Source organism: Taudactylus pleione, unplaced genomic scaffold (assembly GCF_031769625.1).
Source record: "Taudactylus pleione unplaced genomic scaffold, aTauple2 ptg000729l, whole genome shotgun sequence".
NCBI lineage: Eukaryota > Metazoa > Chordata > Amphibia > Anura > Myobatrachidae > Taudactylus > Taudactylus pleione.
In genome coordinates, this window is record NW_028285131.1 from 1,256,901 (window position 1) to 1,277,226 (window position 20,326).

General features: G+C 44.0%; 1 protein-coding gene across 1 annotated transcript in view; it reads right to left on the bottom strand.

Annotated features, from left to right (window-relative positions):
• The window catches only part of DSCAM (DS cell adhesion molecule), a 95,033-nt gene that overhangs the window by 21,931 nt on the left and 52,776 nt on the right, over positions 1 to 20,326 (bottom strand). Inside the window, exons 5-6 of the mRNA XM_088456952.1 lie at positions 18,726 to 18,923; positions 15,502 to 15,804 (exon numbers count right to left, since the gene is read on the bottom strand). Coding sequence (XP_088313078.1) covers positions 15,502 to 15,804; positions 18,726 to 18,923 — 501 coding nt within the window. The remainder of the gene's footprint in view (positions 1 to 15,501; positions 15,805 to 18,725; positions 18,924 to 20,326) is intronic.

Consider the following 20,326-nt stretch of genomic DNA (forward strand, 5'->3'; position numbering starts at 1 on the left):
CTCTTTCATGTACTATAACTGTGCTCCTAAAAATAGGACTGCTCGGTCTTCCATCAGAAACCATGGTCTCGCTCAGTCGCACTAGGTAGGTACAAAGTGTTTACAGCCATGGAGAGTGGGACATTTACCCGGCGCAGTAGAGCCTGGGCCGCACTTAAGGGTCATTTCCTCCAGAAAGTTCAAAGTCTGGGAAAATAGGATTTCCTGACGTCTGCAGTAATGAAGTGTCGAACATGATTTATAAAACCCTTAGTTAACAAAATCTAGCTCCACTGAGAAAATGTAAGCTTCATCCTTTTATAAAACTGTCCTTTGCTGCGTCTGGCATCCGAGCAGGCTGCTCAGAATTTACAGGTCATGCGGTGCAGTCACTTTATCCACCCTAATCTCCTGCTCTTAATAAGGACATTTTATCTCTTTTAAATAATTATTGAGTGGCGGAACAGGTATAATCAGCATAAAAACAACATGTTTGTATATCCTCTGCTTTAAATATTTTAAGAGTTTGCAATGGTTGAAAGGGTTCCTGTCATTCAGCTCAGGGTACTGAAGTCGCGTGCTGTGCTTTAGAGAGGGTTCTCTCCACAGATGCGGTTATTGGAGGAGGGGGTTTCATCCTAGAGGTTCAGTCTACTAGAATTGCGCTGACTCCGTGAAATCACCATCCAATTGCACACTAACTTGCTACGTAGACTGTGTGACTGCACTACGCTTACTCCGTGGCATCGCCAGCCAATCAGATTAACCTGCTACATAGACATCCAATCGCAGAGTGTCCATCTACATAGATCATAACTTTCAACTGTCTCGATTTTGGAGGACTGTCTCTCTGTCCCACGATCAGGATGTTGGGAGGTGTTTCATTTTCTTGTGTTCACCATTATTCAGGGTGTGGCTAAACCCCGCGATGCCACAGTCACGCCCCCATCCTACTATGGAGACGCTGGGAGGTGTATGATAGACTGTGCTCTGGGCTCACGCTGTGATATCACCATGGAGTCATAGACTGAGCTGCTACATACATTATGCTGACTGTGTGACAGCAGAACTACTATATTTCATGAAGGGAGATAATATATATAGGCTTCTCACTAGTCAATAAGCCCCTCAACAGTGACAGCCTTCTTCATCTACCTTCCCCATGCAGAAGCCTACTTAAGGACAATCATGGTGGAACCACCGCAATCCCTGATAGAGCCATCTCAGAATGGTGATGGCGGAGGACTACTACAGGTATAAATGTTTTATTTAAATAAAGAATTTTCTCGTAAAGTGAAAATATTAAAAATAAATATTTTCTATTTTTTACCCTATAAATTTGTTTCCCGGGAAAGTCTGGGTCTCCAGTTCCACTGCACATGAGCAGAGCAAGAACAGGATCATAATAATTAGGGACTCTCCTGAAATTCCCGGGAGTCTCCCAGAATGTCGGGAGAGTAGACAAACTTCCCAGATGCCGCCAGCTTCAGCCGTTAAATGGGTAGAGGTTTGACGACACGACACGCTATGAAATTAATTGCCGCTGCCCAACATCTCACAGCGTAATGCCGGATATCGTGGCATTACATCGAGGGGGGTTTAGGGCAGCAATGGCGCGGTTTATGATTCTACACCTCCGCCCACCTCGTCTTGGAGAGCACAGACTAGGTTAGTATAACCAAGATTATCTTTGTATTGATCATATAAACTAGTTGGTCTTTTTCCTAAAGTTACATCCCCAGTCAGTTACTGAGTGGGTTATCCTTTACCTGCTACAGCTGGCACTTAGATCATGTCTGTGAAGCAGTTGTATTACCCATTGTCCAGTATATATCATACTTTCTTTTATTAGTTTAGTGGTCTGCACAATTATTTTGCAAGAAGAGATCCCGACCATAAACTACATGGGGGGGGCAAATTTTTTTAGGTCCCACCATTAAATGGGTTCCTCCCTCTACCAGTGTAATGCCCAGCCATTGTATAGGACTCCTGCAACACTGTAGGGAATGTGGTAAACACAACCAGCGACGGTCTAATTGTGAGTGGCACAGGCTCACTTACCCCTTTTCCTAAAGAGGTAACAAGTCACACAAAGCCAAACGGCTGACGGACATGGCTATCGGGAATTGTGCCGAAGTAGCGCATTGGTTTTACAATTCAAGCACTAAGAGATAAATCTGCTTAAATGTAGACACTGCACAGAAGAAGCATCAACTGCGGGTATCCAAGGGGTTAAATGAATCAGAGAACAGCTCAGACTTTACGTCTTCTAATGCAAGCGCGTCTCGTATGTTCCAGTGTTCCCCTGTGTTCAGACAATCTAAAGCCAGAATAAACCCAGAAAGCCGTTGTGAATGGTAGGATCCATAAAACCACTCTCTTACCTAGTCACCGGGGACATGAGGCACCTTAGGAAGTGTGTTTTAGAGTTGGAATCCATTAACTACTAAGAAAATAAAAAGTGAAATCGATAAGCAGTTACACGCAAAGAGCGCCGAGACTATTTATACAAAGTGAACACATTATACATCGGCTGGTTGGATAACTGCAGACTAACGTCTGTAATAGGCAATTGGGTCACATGGCAGAAATGAAAGCAAGCCTGCCTTACACTCTGCTCTTCCACAATGACATGCGATTGGCTATGGACGGTGGCTGAAGTACACTTGTCATTTTGTACATGGTACAGATGTGTCCACAATACACCCTATCCTCAAATCGCACCAAACGCCCTCATTTAGAGGACAACAGATGACAGGACTATAAGCTGGCCACACATCTAAAGATTATCAGCCAACTAGTTGATTGGTTGGAATGAAAATCTGGTAAGGTATGGGAGTAACTGATGATCAGCAATTTGCTCCTAAATGCCGGAAAACAGATGAAAATGGCGTCAGACAAGTTTTGTTAAAGGTTTGATCTAAACAATTTGTTCAAACAACAGTTTTTGTCCATTTTCCGGCGTTTGGGAGCAAATTGCTGATTGTCATTTGCTTTCATTCCTTACCAGATTTTCATTCCAACCAATCAACTAGTTGGCTGGTAGGACAGATAAATCTTTAGAGGTGTGGCCAGCATTAGCCGCGCCAAAACACCAATGCTAAGTGCCTAGTACGCTATAAGCCAACTGAGAGGCAAAACTGAGGAAACGGCAGCATAATGGAGGAACTGGTGGCCACATTGAGAAGAAAGTTCACACACTATGGCAGGCATTCCCAACCACGGCCCTCAAGGCACACTAACAGTCCTGGTTTTAAGGATAGCCATACTTTAGCACAGGTGACTTAATCAGTACCTCAGTTATTTTGATTGAGCCGTCTGTGCTTAAGCACGGATATCACGAAAACGAAAGACTGTTAGTGTGCCTTGAGGACCGAGGTTGGGAATCGCTGCACTAGGGTAAAAAGGCAAACGACAGGTTCAATACGAGGGTCCCGCAACATGCATCGTTGTGCTTATTCTCCAACTTTGTACCAATCCCTTTGCTACAAAAATACTTATTCCTAAGTACTTAGGGCCTGATTCACTACAGATCGCAATCCTGCGTACGCACACAGTTCAACTGCGATAACAAGCCAAACTAATGCAATTGCAATGCAAACTCAGCACCACATTAGGATGCCAACTTTACCATACGCACATCCGTAATGCTTAGCAGAATAGCGAAACCATCAGTACAATCAAGTGACATCGGGCCCGTACGCACACTTGGACAAGCCCTGACCTTACTCAGGAACTGATTACAAATGGCTGCACACGCTATGGGGCTTCAGGCTGCGTATGGTATAGCAGTGGCTAATATATGCACTCCCCTGTGACGCCGTTGAAACGCACTGGCACGCTTGCGTTCGGCTGACCATCCCCCCCCCCCCGTCATCACCAGCAAATGGCACTTCCTGCCAGTCACTCTGCCAATCACTCTGCCATGGGTCTGCGTATTCCCTGCGAACGCAGTCCCAAGCGCAGTGGCTAGTTTGCGCATATGCACTGCAATGCATACGCAGTGCGCAACAACCAGCAGATTGCGTGCGTATAAGCATCAGCGTTCCTTGCTGAATCAGGCCCTTAGTACACTATACACAGGGTAAGTCCGTGTAAAAAGGCAAAATTCAGGTCTGACACGAAGGTCCTGCTCCACGCATCGTAATGCCTAATCTGCACCCTTATACCAATTCCTTTGCAACAAAAAAGTAATCCTAAGTACTTAGGGCCGTATTCAATTTGGAGGGAAAAACTTTTTCGCCGATGATGTCATTTTCGCAGATTCAACTTATCCCCGTATTCAATTTGTCCGACTTTTCGCCGCTGCGAAAAGTTTGCGCCTTGTAACCAGTGGAAAAGTTTCGAAAATGGATACCCAGCGGCAAAAAGTGCAGAATTGGGGCTTTGGGGTGCAAAATTACGGCAACCCCCCTAAACCCTTTTTACACCCCCCTTGACGCTAATTGTGTCAAAAAAACCACAAAAGACACCCCAAAAAAGCACTTCGAAAAAGTTGGCGAAAAAAATCAAAGTGGGGGTACACAATAAAAAACTAGTGAAATAGCCTTTGGGGGGGGCCGGAAGTATGGGGGAGGTTTTTTTTGGATTGCAGGTGTTTGCTGAAGGTGCGTTTTTGGCGCTTTTTAATGCTTGACTTTGACACCTTTAAAATATGTTTGCACCCATTTTCATGTACCCCAAATTTGAGGGGACTACTTTTTTCTCCCCCCAAAAATTGGTAAAAGCTATTCACCACTGTCCCGAAGAGGCTAAATATCACCTATTGAGACCATTCAAGGACCCCATATACATTCAGCAGGGCTAATCGGGGGTACCCATAGTGAACCCCCATGTCAGAACATCTTTTGGGGGGTGTCAGACTGATTTCCCCAAAAATGACATTACTTTTCGCTCATTTCATTCTCGCCGGGTCCCATTTTCGACAATTTGGAATTGAATACGGGGATAAGCGGGGACGTGCGCAATGCTTTTTCACACCCAAAACCTCCGATAACGGCGAAAAGTGAATACGGGCATTAGTACTCTACATAAGCAAAATTGAGGAAAAAGTGCATGGAAGAGGTCGAGGACTTAGGCCCTCATTCAGAGGCGGTAGCAAGAAGCGATTGCTCTCTCTGAATGAGGGCGGCCGCTTCTTTTTTTTAGTGCGGCCTCCTGGTCGCTACCTAAGCTGATGGTCGCGATGGTCACCATCGGGGCTCGCGACGAGACCCTAAGGTTGAGTCTCGGCAACCGCAAGCCCCAGGGAGCTTCCTGCTCTGATCGAGTAGGAAACTCCCCACTGACATCACTGATTATGTCAGTGCGGCCGCCCACAAAACGGTAAGCGTTCCGTCAGGAACGTCTCCGTTTGTGTAGTCACCCCCCCGCCCCGTCTACAAAACGGGCCAAGCTGTAGATCAACATCGAAAGCCGCCCCTTTTGTAGTGAGCTCCGGAGCGAGAGAGTTTCTCTCTCGCTCCGGGGCTTGCGCACGCGCAGTACGGCCGCAGCACGTGCGCAGGACCTAAACATCGACCCAGTTGCGAATGCGCAGCACTTGCGACCGGGTCTGAATGAGGTCCATAGTGTTTTGTGGTAAAAGGTGGGCAGGTGGGAAACACAATCAGTCTAAGGGGCCTATTTATGAGTTATCAGGGTTTTAACCTAATAAACAACGATTCTTATTGCATTATTTACCGACGACTTTCCTCAGCTATTTGACAAATTGTTTTTGCCGGGACAGCACATCCGAAAAGAGGCAGGATTGGCGAAACATTATCACACTGTAAAGTGTTCACCGTTAGCTCATCTACTGTATGTTAGCGTCAGAAAAATCAGTGATTTCTCCGGCGTTAAGGGTTTATTAAATTCTTTCATTTACCTTTCGTCTAGTGAAAACTGGCCAGAAGTAGGGCTTGATAAATAGGCCGCTAAGGCAGCAAACATGTTAAGTCCACATCTGAAGTTTAACGGTTCTTTAAACTTTCTTTAATTTAGTCAAGAGCTAGACAAATTATTGTGTGATGACTGTACTCCAGCATTCCACAAAGCCACTGCTCTGGGATCCTTCACACACACAGTCAGAATAGTTGGTTAGTACAAGGTGTCTGCCAAGTGCAATTAAAATTACAAAAGCGTGAAATTAAAGTTTAGACATTTTAATTTTTTTTTAGACCAGCTGTGAAAAAAATAGAGAGGAAAAGTTTTACAGCTCTATGTTAAATAATCTGCTTGTCAGACTATTTGATGGTTGGTTGGATTTCTGATAAGTAAAAAGCTATATTATATTTTGTTTCCCAAAACATTCTTGTTATAAAAATCCCCAGGTATAAAAATAATAACCCTTGGCTACTGAAAGCCTACGCGGACAGGAAAATCGTACGTCTGGGTATTTAAGCAGACTTGATATTGTACAGTCATTCTACAAATTGTCAAAGTATGCCGTCAGCCAGCACGCCAAAGAGGCAGCCATTTTGTGAACAGCAACTAGTGACATGTCTGAGTAATGGAAGATAGAGAGGGTAGAGGCAGCCATTTTGTGAGTAGTCTATTTATGTACCTGGAACTAGTGACAAGTCTGGGTAATGGAAGATACAGAGGGAAGAGGCAGCCATTTTGTAAGCAGTCTATTTCTTCACCTGGAACTAGTGACATGTCTGGGTAATGGAAGATAGAGAGGGTAGAGGCAGCCATTTTGTGAGTAGTCTATTTATGCACCTGGAACTAGTGACAAGTCTGGGTAATGGAAGATACAGAGGGAAGAGGCAGCCATTTTGTAAGCAGTCTATTTCTTCACCTGGAACTAGTGACATGTCTGGGTAATGGAAGATAGAGAGGGTAGAGGCAGCCATTTTGTGAGTAGTCTATTTATGAACTGGAACTAGTGACATGTCTGGGTAATGGAATATAGAGTGGGTAGAGGCAGCCATTTTGTGAGCAATCTATCTATTCACCAGGAACTAGTGACATGTCTGAGTAACGTGCCCAATTACTATTGAGTTGATAGGCTGCATATTGATCGAAGAACAATGATTATAGAGAAGGGAATAGTGGAAAGTGTCTTTAAAGGAAAAACATTCTCCTAGGACTGTTTAAAGGACTGTGGTGAAACTGACAGTTCAGGAATTACAGATACATTTATTGGGAAGGACTAGTCATTTAAATTTTATGGGAAGACAATAAAGTGATTGACAGATCGGTATCACAGAAGAGCTGGGGTCGGAAGCATGGATGAGACTTGAAGCATCACTGAAAACTGATTGCAGGAGTGATTGTGTTGTCATTGGTCAGGGCAAACAAACTGGAGGTTACAATATTCAAGATGGGAAATTAGGAGGGTGGGGAATGGGATATGGTACTTCATTTCTGAGGAAGGGCAGGTTATGGAGATGTCGCGCATGTAAAAAGGCAGAATGACACGGAGACTGCCTAAATGTGAGTAATACAGGGGGGTGGCAACTTTGGTAGAAGGCAGAATCATGGTGCGAATGATTGGCACACAGCCATTAGGGAGAGGCTTAGAAAATACTTAAGGGAATATAATCAACACACTTTTTTCTATATTTAACTTTAAATAATTTATCATCGTTTATCTCTCAGAAGCACTAAGACTCTGCAGCGCATGATAGCTACAGTAATATGACAAATCATACAAAAAACAAAACAAATTATACACAGAAACAGGACAAGTAAATACATAACAGAGAAGGGTATAACGTAAAACAGAAGATACAGAGGGTACTGAGAGCTTACAATACTAAATGAGAGGACTAAATCTAAAACAAAGGGAGCTGGTGGAACAGGATGGTAGCTGGTAGTACCAAGAGGAAGTAGTATAAAAGAAGTATAGGCTATAGTGTAGGTGGGTTGTGAGAGAGTACTTGAAGGTTGGGGAGAGTCTGGCTAGGCAGGATAAGTAGTTACATACGTGGGTGGGGGGCAGCATGGAAGAAGTCTTAGAGGCAGAAGTGAGAAGTGTTAATCAGGGAAAGATTGAGACACAGGTCAGAGGCAGAACTAAGAGGACATGAGGGAGAGTATCTCAAGGTCTGACATGCATGAGATGGAGGTACTGGTGAGGGGTTAGCTTGAACTGGATTTTATAGGTTATTGTCAGCCAAAATAGGGACTTAAAATGTATTGCAGCAGATGTGGGATATCCAGTCTAGCCACAACATTTGGAATCGATTATCATGGCGGTTGATGGGTGAAGAGAAGGCTAGAAAAGTGTAGGTTTCAATAGCCAAGGTGGGTAATAATTAGAGACAGGATAAGGGTTTTGGTAACGTCCTGAGCAAAAAAAGGGATGTATTCTGGTAATGTTTAGAAGGAGGAGGCAATGGAAGCATGAGGGACTGAATGTGTGGAGCAAAGCGGAAGTTGGAGTCAAGGATGATATTAAGGCAGTGGACCTGGGAAGTGTGAGATGTGATGGAGACTAGAAGGGTAGGGACAGAAAAGTGAAGATAATGAGGTTAAGATAGCGTTGGTATTTCTAAGCCAAGAATGTAGGAGGTAGTTTCACACTCAGGTCAGCTGAGATGAAGTAGAATTGGGTATTATTTGTACAGAAGTGGTGGTTGAGGATGAATGAACTAATTTGTTTACCAAAAGAAAATGTTTAAGCAAAAAAAAGCAGAGGGACAAAAACAGAGCCGTGAGGGGATCCAACTGAAGAGGCCAAAATTAGACACAATGAGATAGGAAGGAGTTGACTAGTCAGAAAGGGAGATGCAGAATAATCAGAAAGGAAGGAGGAGAATAATCAAAAAGGAAAGAGGTGACTAATCAAAAAGTAAGGAGATGACTAGTCAAAAAGTAAGGAGGTGACTAATCAAAAAGTAAGGAGGTGACTAATCAAAAAGTAAGGAGGTGACTAGTCAAAAAGTAAGGAGAGGACTAGTCAATAAGTAAGGAGGTGACTAATTAAAAAGTAAGAAGGTTAATAATCAGAATGGAAAGAGGAGAATAATCAGAAAGTATTTGACTAATCAGAATAGAAGGGGGATGAATTATCAAAAAGGAAAGTGGTGACTAATCAGAAAGGATGGAGGTGACCAGTCCTATTTTTCAGCAGGAACTCAGTTCCTTAACCTCTCAATAACTATGACATAATGTCCTTGGCTAAAATGTATTTTCCATAAGATTAGTTTTATTTTAAAGTCCCTTTTGAGAGCCTTCTTTTCTAAATACTACATATTTGTATATATAATATATAATTGTACATATATATAATATATAATTGTTTTTCTATAGCTCCACCCTCAGTAGTTCACAGTTCCTGGACCTATTTTTCCAGAAAAATAGCCCTGGAGGTGACTAATCACAAAGGAAAGTGGTGAGCAATCATAAAGAAATTGACTAATCAGAAAGGGTGTTGTGTAATCAACGGTGTGGACCTTTTCTTTATATTATTCACGATAGGTGCAGTAGATCCCTCTTCAGAGTTTAGTAGTGTTTCTCTGGGTCTTTCTTTTACTGTGTTGTATACATCCTCCACCTCTGTCATACTGTAGTTTTTTTCTTTAAACTGTTGCTTGAGGTATGTTCCCTGTTCTATATAGACCTTCATGTTTGTACAGTTGCATCTCAGCCTTGTGAATTGACCTTTAGGGATACTCTTTATCCAGCTTGGGTGGTGATTGCTGTGGCCCAAGATGTAACTATTTACATCAACTTGTTTATGATGTGTTTTGGTTTGTAGTGTAGAGTCAACAACAAAAATGTCCAAGTCCAAAAATTCTACCCTTCCTTTACTGTACTTGGAAATTAAATGTAAATTTCACTTAATGTTGTTTATGCGAAACAGGAATTATTGTAGTGATGCTTCATTGCCTTGCCAAATACACAGGACGTCGTCAATATACCTTCTCCAGAGAACCGTGGCCCTGATTCAGAGCCGGACGCTCTGACAGAGCGCTCGCTCTGAATCAGGGCGTCTTTTTTTTTTTTATGGAGCGGCCTCCTGGCTGCTCGCATTGCTGTGGGTTGCCACCCACAGCTAATGCGAGCGGCCAGGATGATGGTCGCGATGGTCTTGACCATCGGGCTTGCGACGAGACCCTTGTGGGAAGGTCTCGTGGCCGCAAGCCCCAGAGAGCTTTCGGCTCAAACAGAGCCAAAAGCTCTCCCATTGACACTTGTGATGTCAGTGGGGTCTCCCCCAAACGGTAGGCGTTCCCATTGGAATGCCTCCGTCTGGGCAGCCACCCCCCCCGACCCGCCCACCAATGGGGGCGTGCTGTCACTCAACATCGACAGCACACCCCCTTTTGGTGTGGGACCCGGAGCGACGGATTGCCCGTCGCTATCCGGGTCTCGCGCATGTGCACGACGGAGCCGGCTCCGCCATGCGCATGCGCTCTGGGCCACCATCGACCCGGTTGCGAGCGCTCAGCGCTTGCGACCGGGTCTGAATCAGGTCCTAAGTTCGCCCCAAGCTCGCTCCTGGACCAGATGTGCTCCATCATGTCCTCCCAGTGGCTCATAAAGAGTCTAACCAGGGAGGAAACGCGTTGGGCCGAGATACACATAAGGACTATTTACATGTGTTGATTTTATACTGCTTTTGCTGTACTTGCAATTTGCCAATTTGAGTTAATAAAATAACTTTTCATTTAGTTTGCTTCCAATACATATATTTCCCAAACCAGCCCCTATGCTTGCACTTATTCATCAACGGGAGGCGCAGAAGCCTGATGGACCAGCAGTCTATTAATTGGCAAGTAGCATCCATCTTACCTAATTTCTACACAATAGTGTCTTTCAATCATGACACTGCACCTAATATTATCCCAGAGGTACCTGCGAGCTGGGACAATGAGGGATCTACTGCACCTATCATGAATAATATAAAAGAAAGGTCCACACCGTTGATAACACAACACCCTGCCTACAGTTTTTGCTCACCTGATTCGTAAAGACTCACTAGACTGAACTTTGCATTATAAAACTTAACAAATCCCAGCCTACAGATAATGCCCACCTGACTGGCATCGATACAGTACATCATTGGCCAAAATTTAGGATGCGCACACTTTGTGGTCAAAGGAACTCCCAATCCAATCTGATCAAAATCATGGAACTACACCGTTTTAATGCACACATCTATTCCATAGCATAAACCGGTTAGAACTGCTAGACCCACCTAGTAGTCAGAGATACCATAGAGCACCCCCCCCCCCCTTTGTATGTTACTATTCCAGTAAGGAAGCGAGGATACTCCCTGGGGTAGCAGCTAGTGGTATTTATGCACATAACCTATATTCCTGTGAGTGCTGACCATCGTTATTCGACTAATCAGAAAGGAAGGGGCAAATAATCAGAAAGGAAGGAAATGACTAATCAGAAAGGAAGGGGGAAAATAATCGGAAAGAAAGGAGGAGAATAATCAGAAAGGAAGTAGCTGACTAATCAGAAAAGAAGGGGATGAATAATCAGAAAGTTAGGAGGTGACTAATCATATAGGAAGTTGGTGAATAATCAGAAAGGAAGGAGGTGAACAATTAGAAAAGAAGGAGGTGACTAATCACAAACGTAAGCAGAGGGTGGTCAAATGTAACGTAAGGAAGGAGAAGTGAGAAGTGATCCTTAGCTGTGGGTCGATCACTGGGCACTTTAGCTACTGTTTGATCAGTGTCGGTGTAGGGTAGAGGGCTGAGTCTTACCTGCAGATGAAACCATGGATATACCCACTGCACTAGAGTCTAAATATGATAATTTCTTGCCACACCTCTCATCAGACACAACACGATACAATAGTATATGTATTATATTAGTCCTAGTGTCCAATGGGAAGGAGTGCCACCAAAGATTTCAAGCAGATAGATTAAACTCAGCAGGGAATGGGGAAAGTGGAAAAATAATCTTTTGATAGGTGCACACAAGCAATGTATCAGATATTTAAAATATAAACTTTTATTGCAACACGTAATAAAATGGTACTTCATATACCACATATGTAACAAGCGAAATAAAAACAAAAAAATAGAGTAGAATGTGCGAAGAGATGAATAAGTGTTTTAAAACTTGTTTCGCTGATGCTTGTAACTATTAGTATGTGAACTATTGTTATGCTGTCACACTACAATCCATGACTGATTCATACACGGATGTTTTTAGTACATCTTATACTGCTGCCTCACCAATGTCAGTTCTTGTTGATCCCACAGTATGATGTTTAACTACAATTCTACGGTGCTCATGTAGTATAAAGTTGTTGAAATTGTGATAATCCGGTTGTATATTTGCTTTAGAACTTCCCCCTATAGTATTAACAATGTTGTTATAAAATCGTTACATAGAGTTCACAGTGTGTTACACTGTTGCATACACATAATAATCATTGTATCTACCCTCTTGTGCTTCTCCTTACTTTATGTTCATCTACTTCAAACTCACCACTAGGACACCTAACACTTGGTGCCAATGCTTTGTTGCTTATGTGGGTGTTATGGCCACCTATGTATCAATGTATATTATCCATGTCCTTGTCCTTCATTGTATTGTATTTTACTGTAAGTCACTTTTTGGTTATGTACCTTGTAAGGCGCTGTGGAACACTTGTGGCGCCATATAAATAAACGATAATAATAATAATAATCTAGTTGTTTTATGCCACAGTGGTATTTGGAAATCAAACTGACATCCTGTTCCCCTATAATATTTCAGCCTTGCAATATAATATTATTCACTTATAATATCGGCTGTAATATTAGCCTTACACCATCATTTATTGTGAGTGGCATTCCATGTAACTTGGAAACCCCTCATAAGGTAAATTCACCATATATCTTTGGAGATTAGCGGTCACAATTACTGTAGTCAGGGACCAGACACACAGCAGGAATATCATATTACAAATTGTTAGATGGTTTAAGTAAACAGGTTACTGGTCTTAGGGTGTACCCCCCGGCATAGCACGTTTCTAGCAGCAGCCCTCGCCGTCTGCGCTGTGCGTATTCTAGGTGATTCTAGTCTCCCGCAGACATGGATATAATAGCGCACTGCACAGCGTCTCTGAACAAGTGTAGTTTTCTCAGCATGTTATCTAAAATAGAATGTACATAGCATCTGCGAAACTGCCTAGAATCACCTAGAATTAAATATCTGATGCATTGCCCGTGTGCAGCTATCAAAAGATTCTTTTTCCACTTTCCCCATTCCCTGCTGAGTTTAATCTATCTGCAGATGATCAAGGAGGAAATGAGAGGTAAAGAAAGTAGATTAGCAGGTGATCGACAAAAAAAAAAAGTGTCGAATGCAGGAGAGACCCAGGGAGCAGAGGGAAAAATGTTACTTTTCATTTTGCTGCAAAGGTGATCACTAACCGTGGATTCCGTGGAATGTGTTGGTTGATAGCCTAACTGAAAAGGGTCTACTAGAAAGTTAAAGCAGAGTTTTGAGCAAGATTTGCCTCTCATACCATTACATCCTTGCTCCAGATACACTGCCCCTAGACACCAATCAGACGGCTTTGCAGGCCGATGTTGGATACCCAGGGGCGCCGAGAGTGGGGGGGGGGGGGGGGGAGCGGGTACAGATTACCGGGGCCCAGGCTTCCTGAGGGGCCCGGTGGGGGCCCGGGTCCGGCGCCGCTCCCCCTCCCTCACAGCAGCCCAGCACACAGCGTGAGCTGAGCTGCAGTGGAGACTGCTCGTAGTTGCTGAGCAGCAGCCACAGCAGTCTCCTATGCCTGTGCGGGGGAGCGATCACACTGATCGCGCCCCCCTGGCTTTGCGCCAGGCTGAGGGGGATCAGAGCGCCCCCCTCCCCTGCAAATCTTTTTGCTTTTCTCGGCAAGGGGGCGTGGCCACTCCTCCAGCGGTTAGGCCACGCCCCCTATTACCGGGGCCCGCCACGGCTCTTGGCAGGCCTGTGGACACCCCTTAGGAGAGGATGAGTGGATGCAGTTTGCACGAGTACAGCACAGTGCTCCATCCGCACATGGCTGTCAGAGAAACCTCCCATACACTATACACACCATTGTACATGATGCAGGAGCATCTTCCCGCTATCCCAAGCTTGAAACCTGTGCGGGAAGCAATGTGGACAGGATTGGCAGCTATTTTCACATTATATTTCTGGAACGATCCACTTTGGTTGTCGTCATAACAGTCTCAGTCTTATGGGTATATTTACTAAAGTGAGAGTTTTTAGAAGTGGAGATGTTGCCCATAGCAACCAATCAGATTCTAGCTACTATCTTCTAGAAGTGGCTAGATAAATGTTAAGTAGAATCTGATTGGTTGCTATGGGCAACATCTCACACTAAATACCGGCCGCAAACTTTGGACTCACCTACTGTATATCAACACTCCAACCCCAAGCACCACTTGAATATGACTTATGCCTCTTTCCTCAACCCCTGAGTTTTACCTTGTTACACATCCTTTCCTAATCTCTCCACCCCCTCCCCCACTTCTTCTCTAGCTGCCCCTCCCCCACCCTGTACGTTGTTCAGTTACTATCTAATAAATGAGGGACATTTGTAGAAAAATCAACTAATTCCTATTCGATGCATATAATCGTTATATCTCATTTATGAGAAACAGTACTCTTTTTTTTCTTGATAAAATTTTTTCAGCCATTGTACTGGGACTTGGGGGTATATTTACTAAAAGGTCAGATTTTAATCAATTTTAAATCAATCAACATCGATGTTGTGTTTCTGGGGCTTAATCACAAATTTACTAATGCTTAAAAAAAATAAGTCAAAAATTGTCTGTTATTAAATGCATGATTTACCCCAGTAACAATACATCTATGTTAATCGACTTTAAATTGAATAAAATCAATGAAAATTTACCTTTGGGAAATATACCCCTTGCATTTCAATAACTCATTGTCACTGTGCATCTTGTAACCATCGGTGATAACAATTCCCGTCTTCTTTTTTTTTTATACCTTATAAAAGACTTTCCATGAAAAGATTTAAAAAAAAAAATAATATGTATGCATGACAAGTCTAGTTCTATTTGTGTGGTTGATAGACACAATTGTCAATTATTTTGTATGGATTGTTTTGAAGATCCCTGCAGAGTGTGTTCCATAGCACTGTTATTTCTGGAAATCAAGAAACCGGAAAACTAAAAGAATAAAATACACATTTTTTGTTCCTTGCAATTTAAATGACATGTTGCAAATACTCGACTCCCAAACCCCAGATGTTTTCCTAGTACATTCTGGGGCTATTTCTGAATTGGGAGCAAAAGCAGAAGAAAAGTCACTTTGGGGTGCAAATGCATTTATTATCTTGCATGCAGGGTAAATACTGGCTGCTTTTGCATGTAGCCCACAAATAACTGCAATTCAGATGTGAGCTAGGACACGCCCCTCCCTGAATCTAAATCTCTGCATACTTTACATCTGCCCCACCTGCAGTGCAGCACGGTTTTACCCAGGTACTATGGTTACTTGCTGGTTCTGCCTTTCCGCCAACTCAGAATCAGCCCCAACGCACCCAGCATGAGCATAAGACAGTGAATGAAGAAACAGAGACCATATTTATCATTTCCTAAAAGTGGCGCGTGCACTTACCTGGCCGATGTGCTTTTGGAGCTGCCATATTTTGCACCTTCCCTCCGTCGAGGGGTTTCGGGGGTGATGCAGTAAACCTGCATATCCCAGACTCTGAGGGTGTGCTGGAGGTCAGACTGTCTGTGTACTCGTTAGTCCCTGCAGTCAGCTGCTCCGATGAGGTGTCTGATATGAAGCACTCTGTAATGGTGAACTTGGCGTGTCTCAGCTGCTCCTCCATCTTTGCGTGCTCGTAGGCTCTCGCCAGCTCCTCATAGGTGGATGAGGCACTTTCTGTGGATACCATGCTGCTCCTCGCTCTGTCTGCAGGAACAACGTCAAGTACAGCTCAATTATTTTACACCACTATAACACTGGACACAAGGCACACAGAAGAGCAGAGCAGCGCCGTGGCCAAGGGTAAAACAAATAGACAACTATAAGTGGAAGATAACGAGGACTTAGTGCAGGAATCTAGGAAGACAATCTCATTACTGCAAGTAGCATGGGCAGCACAGACGGTGTAATGGTTAGCATTACTGCCTCACAGCACCGAGGTCATGGGTTCGATACCCACTATGGCCCTAACTGTGTGGAGTTTGTATATTCTCCCTGTGCTTGCGTGGGTTTCCTCCGGGTGCTCTGGTTTCCTCCCACACTCCAAAAAATATACTGGTAGGTTAATTGGGTCCCAACACAAATTAACCCTAGTATGTATGTGTCTGCGCATGTGGTAGGGAATATTGATTGTAAGCTCCACTGGGGCAGGGAATGAAATGAATGGACCAATATTCTCTGTAAAGCACTGCGGAATATGTGTGCGCTATATAAATAACTGATAATAATAATAATAAAGTAGCAGTGGGGCATGAAAATGCCAACCCAAGCTGCCTCCAGGTGGATAATCTCAAGCAATTACAAATGCAGTAAGCGTTATTCCCCCGGGCGAAAGAGCAGGGAGAGAAGCTCCCTATGCCTTTAGGCTGGAGTCAATATGCCATCAGAGTTGAATGTTTGACTGGTTGCAGACTGTATCATGGATGAATTGGCACTGCCCATGCTCCGGCATGGATCGAGTACAGGCAATAGAAGTGTTGAAAGCAGTAGTTTGCAAATACCTGGAAAAACAGTGGGAATACTTCTGTGGCTGAAAAACTGCTCGTCTACCTGTGGCAAAGCCCCAGTAGTAGACTGATGCCTAGTTAGTGCTGTAACCTGACAACAGGCATGACCCAAAGTGGGCACACTGATTTGGAATCATAGCCTTCTGGCACTTAGTGGCTAGCTTAGTGTGTCCTCATGCCCCAAAATCGCTTTCCGAGACTGCATTGATTAATTTGATCGGCGACACTTGTATATCTGTGTGCGCAAGCCCTTCGTACACAGCGTCAGATATACAAGTGTCACAGGGAAAACCAACCCCAGCGGATTTGTTGCATCGCATTCAAACTAAGACGCTCATTCGTGCAAAAAGACGCTCAGCGCAAGCCGTGTCGCAGAGAGTCTGGCGCGCCAATTAGGGCTGTTTGGTGCAACTGTAGCAATCGGTTTGAGGACAGATCTGTAGAAGAGCAGAGTACGGAAATGCCAGAGCCGACTGAAAGCAAAATACACATTTACAGCGTCCATGGGGCGTGTAAGATACACCATACGTACGCCTGCAATGGTGGTATGCCACATAGACAACGTATGCCTGCAATGGTGCTATGCCACATAGACAACGTATGCCTGCAATGGTGCTATGCCACATAGACAACGTATGCACTGGTGCTATGCCACATAGACAACGTATGCCTGCAATGGTGCTATGCCACATAGACAACGTTACCATTTACTTTTCTATACCTAGATTTTTTTCGCCACATGTAAGTAGTGATAGAGCTGGGGAAGACTGCAGGATATAGACTCTTCCAGAGGAAAGGGAGGCATTTGATTAATATGAAAAACATTAACGTTCAAAGCAAATACTTCTTAATCTACAAGGTTTTTAATTGCTTTATCATTCGTACTAATATTAAAGTAATTTCTCATCTTGTAAGTGGCTTACTAGAAAATCAATTGTTGCTGCTTCTAATCCCTTTATTGGCTTAGGCTGTTTCAATTGGGAAATCGCCTTTGTGCTGAACACTGACAATTATAAAACAGGCTACACATAGAAAATCAGCACGCGCAAGCATACGCACGCACACATACACACACGCACGTATACACACATACATGCATACACACGGACGCATGCACACATACACACACACACACACACACACACACACACACAAACCTTTTCCAATGTAGACTTTCCTCTTGCAAAATATTAAATAAAATGAAATGCTTTATGGCGTACATTTGTGCATAGTCCATGGACAAAGCAATTCAGACTGATAAATATAATCTTGTAGCTCCCGGTAATAGAGTTTTTAATCTGGTTTTGTTGGAGGGGCTGATAAATTAAGTTACCATAGGAACTGCCATATAACAGAGATTTACTTGCTGGGGAATATGAGACAGAAATGTGCAAACAGTGTTTTAGATTCTTCTTATCTGCAGATGAATTCATTATTATGATATCGTCCAGCAAATACATTAGACGGTTGGCATGAAGTTCACTGTCAGGTAAGTGTGGATGTGTCAAGTATGAATACGGTAAAACAGCATCATGCCAGCCAATTAATGCAATTTATTTCTATAAAAGGAAAACTGTAGACGCCATTCAGCTCCTGTTAATCTACATCTCTCAGAATAGCCTGTTACTAGCTGGCAGAGGTAACATCCATTTGACAGGGGACGATGAATCAAACTATTTTATACTTTTAACCTGTTATTTTCAACATCTGCATAATGTTTTCTCCGACAAATAATGAGTTGTGGGAGAAATACAGAGGACTTTTGCTGGCCATGTGGCTTCCTGGTGGAATATGTCGCTCAGCCTGGATGACCCTGGAAAGTGGCGCTCAGGGTCGCTATGGTGAATGGTGGTTGCTAGGGCAGCAGAGCATAGCAACGTAGCTGCCAGCCGTGAACAACTAACAAATATGGACACTATCAAAATATTTGCAAACTGCTAAAAACAAAACTTAAATGACGCATTTAGATGAGAAAATATTCTCAATATTGGAAATTGTTATAAATGTGGGCATTGCATTTTGAGTTTAATAAACATTTACAGACATAAAATGTCCTATGTACTTACTGAGCAAGGCTCGTCTGGGCACATAAAGACCTATTCATTGGTATTTGACAATTACCTGTGTCCTGTGACGGGCTGACACTGTAGCTGTCGCTTTCCTTGTCTACTGACCCTGTGGCTCTAGGGGTCGGCAGCCTCCAGTCTGTGGTTAGTGTGTGCGCAGAAATGGTGGGGTGGGGTCTGTTGAGCGTCCACTGGCTGGCGTACCTGTTGCGAGTTACCGGCCCAGCTTTTGCATTTTTCCTAGTGGTTGGATCTATTAGAAAGACAGGGAAGATTAAAGATCATTAGATCAGATACGAAATACAAGGAAGACATCTTGTACAATTCAGAAACTGAAAGCATACAAAGACACTGACAGCCCAAAAGCAAAAAGGACCATGCTTGTTACAGACAGACGGTCTCATCCTTTTGAGTACCCATCAGTGCAGGATCATATTATATTGGCAGCTGCGGGCCAGTACTGCCCAGACTGGGGCTGGCTTACATTCTAAGGGGACCCCAGACGCCAGGTCACAAGCTACAAGGGCATCTTCAGGATTAACTACAAGGGCTCCATTTATCAATGTGGCTTATTGCTAGCTGCATATTTTGCTTAGTATCACTGATACGAAGAAATATGATGTTGGTATTGACCGTCGCTTGCTTGTCCGGCCAGGTCCCGTGGTGTCTCCCTCCTCGGTGGAGTCTTCTGCCGAGTAGCCGTCAGACTACCTCTGCTTAACTGATGGTTAAAGTGCATGTGCATTGTGCTTCAACCCTGTGGGGACTCGGCAAGGCCTGGAAGGCTTCGCTGAAGCTGGAAAGGCTGTTGTTGGATCGCCATTGCTGACAATGGGGAATGTTCAGCTAACACCATCTATAGATGAGCTTACCGCTGTTTGCTAAATACTGAATGGCTGCCCTTTAGCCAGTACATAAGGGGTAATGACTCGTTCTTAAATGGAGCCCTACATGCTAACCACTGTATCTAGCTACACAAATGGGGCTGATTCAGGGGTGGGTGCAGAAGCGGGCGTTGCCCGTCTGTGGCGTCCCTAGTGTACATCCGTGCATCCAAATGTGCAAGGACTGAAACGCCCGATATACCGCTTGGTGCGTCATTGGTGCACCAGCCCAGCTTCTACGTCCGAGTGCGGCCTATGTGAGCGGTTGAGCGTCTGTGCACGCAACCGCTTTCACCGACACACTGCCGACGCTCGCATAACACGCCCATAAGACGGATCATCTCCGTGCGTGTGCAACTGCGACCCTGTGCGGACGCAATCGGGATGCGTGCCCGGTGTGATGTAGACGCATGCGCAGTAGCACAGAAAATCGCTCCGCTGCATCCACCCGTGAATCAGCCCCAAAAACAGCGGCAATCCTTTTACAGTGTACACATTTAAGGACATCAGAAACAGTCTGTGTGTTCATGCACGTCTCTGCCTCTAGCTTTAGGAATACTGATCTAATAAAAAATATAGATGTGTGTTTTTGTGAACCACACCATAAATAACCCTAAAACTAACCACTAGAAAGACTGAAAGAACATTATCATCCACACTTCTCTCTGGGAGTCATATAAGCTGGAAACCGTGGTGGGTGATGTATGCCTCAGTATCCCCCCCATGGTACAACCTCTCATTATTCATCCCCCCGCTGTACTATTCTGTGTTG